Below are 7,384 nucleotides of genomic sequence, written 5' to 3'. Positions count from 1 at the left end.
TCCTTTTCCTAAAAAGACTTCATTTTGCTACACTACAAATTTCGATAGGCAGCCCACGATAAAATCGAACAGCTCCTGTTCAGTGTAGAACCTATTTTTTGTTTCTGAAAGCAGAACCAGCTTAAGGAAGAGAAAATTCAGGGAACATGCATGATATCTTTTAGGATCGACAGTTGTTCAGACTGGGCGTCGACAAGACGCCTATCTTTTCACAGCTGCACCTGAAGTTGGTGCCTCCCACATCCACAGCATAGAACATCCCTAGGGAGCTGAATCACTAGGGAGCAGAAATCAATTAATGTATCAAACGGAATTAACTGACATTTATAACCAGATTAAATCATGCTGACGATACAAACCAGTAATAATGTCTGAATCACTAGGGAGCTGAATTGACTGAAGAGCTCGTCTATTTATTGTACCAACCAGTCACTGAGTGTCCGAATTACTAGGGAGGAAGTCAAATGAGCTAGTTGCTTGGTCAGTTACCCAGTGGAAATCCATGCCAATCCCCACAATTTCAGCAGGAACAAATTTAGCCTGCTCGCCATGCACCGCCGCCCCGATCACAGTGGCGGCTCCACAAATTTGCAACCGGGTATTCATGTGTATTCATTTTGCCAAAATCATTGCTGTTTTTCGAAAATTGTCACTCTTTTGCCAAAATCAACACTGTTTTGTAAAAATCATGGGTATTCACATGAAGATCCAAGAATACCCCTAGCGCCGCCCCTGCCCGATCACCTTGACACTCGGAACCTATTCCCTGCTCCCCATGACCATGGAGAATCCTCGCCAGCGGCGCCACGGTGTCGGCAAGCGAAATCCACCAGCACTAACGCGGCTCCCACCGCCGACGTCCCCAAGCCTTCCCCACCAAAGGTTGTGACACCAGTTGTAAGCTTTTGTGTTACTAACTCAGTTGCGAACGGCCCAACGCGATGTTTAGTGGCAGTACACTTTTTAACATTAGTACAGTAAACCAGTGATCGTATTCTTTTCTTTTGCGGGAACAAGTGATCATATTCAAATCACACTGACTGCATATTCAACTCAATCCTGAAATATTTAGAGAAAATAATACAATAACATGTTTACTTTACATGTGTACTTATTTGGAATTTGGAAGTCGAAAACTAGAAAAACGTAAGAACTGAGATGTGCTTATTTCTGAGTTTAAAATGCGTTGAATCAAGGTGCAGTCCATTGCATCTGAGAGGATCGACGAATGTTGCTACAAGGGGATCGCCTCGACGAACTGCTGCTCGATCTTGTCTTTGTTGCCACGGCTGGATGAATTGCGGTCAACATTGTCATGGTACATCAAGGTCATGCTCTTGGTCAGTCTGATGATGCGTTTTACAAGTGGGAGCAGTGCATGATGGTGAAATCGTGCCTGATTTGAAGTTTTCCAAGCATCTTGAACAAGATTGTCCAGGGTGGCCAGAGCGACCTCACTCGTAACATGATACTGATTGATATAGCTATCTACGGAGCTAGCCACATCCAGCTTGTTCTTTCCGCGCTGTCAAGTGTGAACACACACGCATATATAATGAGTTACTCAATCCATTTTTCCATACTGTTATTAAAGAGCTCTTGAATATAGATATTATTTACCTTAAATGAAGTAATATCATTCATGAGGCGTCCCACTACAGTGCAAGCCTGTACCGCATCGGTGCAACCGCCTGCCCACTCGAACGCTTCCTTGGTTGCTTCGTCACCCATACCGACAATTGAACTGATGGATAGCATCGGAATACCCGAAGAGATGAGTGAGCACTTCAGATGATCATCAAAGCTTGGTATATAACTACTATGAAACCATTCAGATTCCTGTTGGTAATGCCTACAAAGAGTTTGTAACTGCATGGATATACGAGGGGAAATTTTAGATTACAAAATTTGTGAATGTGATTATGGTAAATAGGGTAAAGATTGATACCGCTTTCCTAGAGTAAGCAACGCGGTAATTGTGATCTGGTTTTAGTTCAAGCTCAATCTCGGTGAAGGTATTCATCAACCGGACGTAGTACTTTTTCAGGTACTCCGGTAAGAGAAGAACAGCACTCTCTTCCCATCTGAATGTGCAACCAGTTAGTATAGTGCTTTAGCAGCGATGCAAGTATGATACTGTAGGAGATTATTTGCCAACCTTTGTATGGCTTCGTTGAGCTTTCGACCCTCTTCCAAGGTAGCATGCATATCAAAAGTGTCATCTAAAAGGGTAAGTAGCACAAATACCTTGGCAAGGATTATTCGTGCATGTCCATATTGTTCCTCATACTGCATTATGTTGGACCAGAAGTAGCATTCAACTATACGATTCCGAGAGTAGCTTAGTTGCACCTCTTCATACAGATTGTTTCCCCACCTGAAATGAACATTGATACGAAATATTTTTTCAACTTCTTTTGTTATATCTTGATAATCTCAGCTGGATATCAAAGCTATTCTAGATGTAACTAAGTATATATATGTCCAACCATGATAAAGCTATAGGTCTAACACGTACCGACAAAAATCCTTGAGCTCTCTCTGATGAAGACGCTGCAGAAGATTAAAGTCGAGCTTTGCAAGTTCAAGCAAGGAAGGGATACATGTTCTCTCTTGTTCATACTCTGCAATATAATATGGAGCATTTATTCTCTTCAAAGCACGTGGATATGGTATCTCAAGATTTCGTTTGATTTGCTCCGATAAAGGGTATTTAAGACTACCCCTCATGGATTCAAGATGATGCCTTGCAAAAGCGATGGCTTCGTCAAGTTGTGATTCACCATGGATTGAAAGGTAAGCTGCATTGTATAAACCTAACAATGCCCTTGGTTCATTAGTTATATCCTTGATGAAGCTCCCATCTTCGGCCTTGAATTTATTGAATACATCTGTAAGACAAATTAATGGCATGTATTAGTAGTTGATTTGTATATATTAACTCTTAGTACTTATTCAAGTAGAACTACAAAGTGGCCATTTAGGTAAGGATAAATAGCTTATAGCGATTTATTGATCCATTGCCTGAACTTTGACAGCTTTTATGTTACTTTGATATGTTTAACATTTCAGGCAGGCACAAATAATAATTAATTTGTGCTTTACAAATTACAAGTAAGAGTAGAGGAGCTAAAAGCAACAAATCCTTTCATTATCTAAAAGAGACTTCAATATTAGTAGTACTATGTTTTTTTAAAGAAAGTGCACAATTTGTATCTCAGTTTGTGTTACAGCTGAATTAATAACTTCATCATGCAATTTCAGTGCATGTTGTCTTATGGTGTATATTTTCAGTGGCTTGTCCCTTAATATTGTATGTCCAAATCGCATCGTGATTCTAGGAAGTGTATATCTGTCTCAAACTGTAAGATAATTGTAGATTGTAGTACTCCCTCCGGTCCTTTTTACTCCGCGTATTAGGTTTGTGTCAAGTCAAACTTTACAAAGTTTGACCAGATTTGTATTAAAAAATATCAGCACCTACAATATTAAATATATACTATGAAACTACATTTCATAGTGAATGTATCAATGTTGATTTGGAATTGTGAATCTTGATATTTTACCCTATAAGTTTGGTCAAAATAGAGATAGTTTGACTTCGGACAAAACTTATATGCATACTAAAAAGGACCGGAGGGAGTATTATCTTGCTTGTACGTTTATTACATTACTTCGTTATTACTAGCCATGCCTATTAAGTACAACAAAACTTAGCACCCAACAAGCCTCCAACAAACTGAGAACTTGTAATTGCATATGTATTCGATCTTTCGGTCATGTTGTGCTTCCCAGGTGATCAAGTTATACCATCGGATTGGTTTGTCAAGTTGTCAGACGGGCTCCTGGCCTTGTGAATTTTTGTAGTTTTAGCAGGTCAATCCTAGTTTTATGTCCATAGTCCCCTTTGGTATATCAGGTTATTAAAATCAAAAGTACAACTGGTATGTTTTTATATGAAGAATAATTGTTTGGAGCTTTTATGGTCACATTTTCCCTGATGTTCTTTCAGCAGTGATCCTCCTTTGCCATTTGATTAACTTGCCACATACGTCCATAATAGAAAAAAGCTGCCTAAGATTAATAATGTGTCGGCACACTGCATAACACACAACCTTCTCTTTCATCCGGTCACGATGATTTTGAAGTTTCCTGGTCTAGACAACTGAGATGTGATAGTTCAAAAGAAATAAAGGAGATATGTAGACACCTGGAGTTACCCAATATTCATGCTCTCGGAGCAAGCAGAAGTGAAGAGAAACCTCATAGAGGCTATAACAATAGAATTCATTCTCGTGGATTTCATTTATCACCATGTTTATCTGTTGTTGAAAAAGGTGGTCAATTCCAAGATGCTGGAGTGCATCCAGTAAGGCCAGTTTCTCTACCACGGTACCGTCGAACGTCTTAAGCAACATGAGTATGTCTTCCTTCAGTTTTTCAGCTTTCACCCTCATACATTCTTCAGATATCTACATGCATCCTTAAATGACTTGAGTAACAAAAAGGCATAGGGAATACAAAGTACATTGAGAAAATGATTTAAGGCAAAAGAGATATATGATGTACATTGAGGGAAAAAATTCAAAAAAAGTGTAAGGTACACGATGTACAGAAAGAAAAGCAACAAAAGGACATTTTATAATGTATTTTCTATCCATCATTTCTTTATACTTTATTTAACTATATCTGATGGTTCACTCTGTCTAATCATCACCTATATCTAGTTACCGGTGGTAGTTTAAAAACACGTCATTGATGACAATTTTATTAGAGAGAACAATCAAGGATGTCTATGTTATGACTGACGCTTCACAAAATTACACGCCAAGGAATGATATTCTGAAAAAGCCATCACAAATGTAACTTATTCAGAATTTTGACTAACTATCGTGGATCGTTGTCCTTGTATGTGTTTTTCGTACTAGTTCTCTTATATCATAAGGCGTCCACAAAACCACCTAGTGTAGCAAAATCCCAAGAAACTATGGACAAGCAGAATTAACTAGACTAGCGGTTATTGAATCGTCGAGAGTAGAAGGCAAGTAAAGGACAACGCGTAGCGTGACCACCCGCAACGGCGTCTTGACCAGTGTGTAGAGAGTCATAATATCAAGAATGCGTCCAAATCACGGAAACCAAATTGGTGTATGACCAGAGTACTATGTCTCTTAGAACTTGCAGTCGCCTTACAAAGATTTAAATCATGGTTTCCAATTTATGCAGCTTCGTAATAAGGTCTGCGATATGGCTATGATAGATACCTTGGAAGCTATTACAAATAGTGTTTGTTATTAAAAAATGTGAAGCATTAGATTTGTGTGTGTGTGTGTGTGTGTGTGTGTGTGTGTGTGTGTGTAGTTACAATAGAAAAAGAGATGTACTAATACATCTTCATAGCACCATTTAGCAAATCTGCAATCACTGAATCAGTCAAAATAGTATCACAAATAATCATAAAAGCATACGCCGTAGCAAGATTTTGTACGGCTTTCAGCTTTTCCAATTGATTTCTGTCGGGTGTCCATGGTCCCTCATATAACTAGGGGAGATGTTCGATCGGGGTTTGTTCAAGCGATTCTAGTGGTATCCTCTTAGGAGGATACATGATGCATGAGGCCTCATTTATGAAGTCATGAGGTTTTTATCCTCTTTTTGGAAGAAAAAAAATTCCCATATACATGTTGTGAGGTTGGTTTACAGCTAAAACTGAAAACAGCATATTGGTTCGGCCCATTTCTATTTACACGGAATACGCAAGCTATTGCTAATTTCATGCTAAGGCAAATATCGCAGATATTTGTTGCTATGGTTACCGTAAGATAATAGCAGTATAAGTTTTCATAGTGTAGCTTTTAATCTCTAGAAGAGTTAGAGTTTAATTGGCTATTTGACTAGAATTAAAGAAACTGATTGTCACGGATTGTAATTTTGTGAAGGAAAATTATATATGTACCCGGAGTGGCTCTGGATCGTATTTGATGAAGAAGTCATGCCACGCCGATGGCTCAAAGCTAACAAACCTCTCCGGAGTGGCCGGAACACCAGACGGAGCCATTTGGATTCTATGCAGTTAGGTGTCAAGTGTGCGTCTGGTGGAGTTGTTAGCAGGTAGGGTTGAAGTATGACTAGTAGATCCCTTATATACTCGTACAAGCAGCTGATGATATTCTGTTGGCAGTTTTCATCGACTTGATGTCGGGATGTAGTTGCAACCAACTATCAAATTTTTAGCACATGCAAATACATTGTCCACAAGCATATATAGTCCCTTCACATTCTATTTTGAACACATGCAAAGTCTCCACATCATTAAATTCATGTAAGCCCTCCACATCATTAATTTCCATTTTTCATTTTTTGAGCAACAAATCATTTCATAGAAACTAGAAGGTCACAAGCCACAATAACACGCAATCATCCTCTATATATGGAGGGAGCATGGAAATATTAGCTCATATATTCTAATTTTATTCTTAATAAATTTATTGTTGTAAATTACCACAACCCCATGTGGGGTATCATATAGTAATTAAAGTATGTCTAGGCATTGACCACTAACACATATGCAAGGCTAAATCTACAAACATGGTATGTGAATGCGTGCCACACTCAACTTTGAGCAATTGAACTACATGTTTCGATCAGCTCGGCATGTATGAACGGATGTTTTTTTTATTTCTTGTGTTCTTAGGATGACTAGGTGGATTGTAGGCATGCACGGTGCTCGATTAAGATTCACTCTTACGAAAAAGGATATTTTAGTCGCCTGGTACAGTCGGTTTAAGAATATCCGGCAACAACAATACTACATATGTCAGCACTGTGAAATCAACATACTAAAAAAAATAGTTGGAAAAGTATATATTCTCGTAAGGTTATTTATTTTGAGGGGACTCCAAGGGTTTTCTTCTGGTAAAAGAACAGACTAGCATAATTTTAGTAAGTATTCATATTTGTGCGAGGTTGCTTCATGTTGTCTAGCATTGATACTAGCTACGAGATTCCTTGTGCAGGTGTTCTATTTTAGCATAAAATTAGCGTGCAGTTGGCACTTTTTGGAGAGACTATCTTTTTTGAGAAAATCGAGTGGTCACTAGTGTCAACATATCAAAGCAGTTGGGCTCTTGAACATCACCAGTGTAAAAATATTTGACTGTAGAGTGTCGTTTTGCACTGGGCATCCACCAGCATAACAAAATGACTCCTCGTACATACTCATGATTGGAGTATTTACACAAGCACAGTTTCCTTTTCATGGTAGGTTGTCAATACAACATGATTATCACACTTGGATAGTTATTGTAATTGCCTATAGAGTAAGTATGCAAAGACAATGAAAATTGGCTAATTATACATATTAACATATACATGCTTATAGGAG

At 38.5% G+C, this 7,384-nt stretch overlaps 1 protein-coding gene across 1 annotated transcript; it reads right to left on the bottom strand.

Annotated features, from left to right (window-relative positions):
- Window positions 1-1,234: 1,234 nt before the first annotated feature.
- On the bottom strand, window positions 1,235-2,913 carry LOC141041936 (tau-cadinol synthase-like). The gene is made up of 5 exons (XM_073509512.1): window positions 2,519-2,913; window positions 2,159-2,377; window positions 1,949-2,084; window positions 1,621-1,869; window positions 1,235-1,525 (listed from the first exon to the last, which is right to left on the bottom strand). Exons 1-5 carry the CDS (start codon window positions 2,911-2,913, stop codon window positions 1,235-1,237), a joined length of 1,290 nt encoding a protein of 429 aa, XP_073365613.1.
- Between the last annotated feature and the right edge of the window lie 4,471 nt (window positions 2,914-7,384).

This window comes from Aegilops tauschii, chromosome 2 (genome assembly GCF_002575655.3).
Source record: "Aegilops tauschii subsp. strangulata cultivar AL8/78 chromosome 2, Aet v6.0, whole genome shotgun sequence".
Lineage (NCBI taxonomy): Eukaryota > Viridiplantae > Streptophyta > Magnoliopsida > Poales > Poaceae > Aegilops > Aegilops tauschii.
The sequence above is the reverse complement of the archived record's forward strand: the minus strand, read 5'-3'. Positions and strand labels throughout refer to the sequence as shown.

Excerpts from the sequence above, each read along its gene's own strand:
- LOC141041936 (XM_073509512.1), bottom strand. The coding sequence starts at position 2,913 with ATGCCATTAATTTGTCTTACAGATGTATTCAATAAATTCAAGGCCGAA. Across the intron at positions 1,870-1,948 it reads TTGCTTACTCTAGGAAAGCG|TTACAAACTCTTTGTAGGCA; the intron begins GTATCAATCTTT and ends ATATCCATGCAG. Across the intron at positions 1,526-1,620 it reads ATGATATTACTTCATTTAAG|CGCGGAAAGAACAAGCTGGA; the intron begins GTAAATAATATC and ends CACACTTGACAG.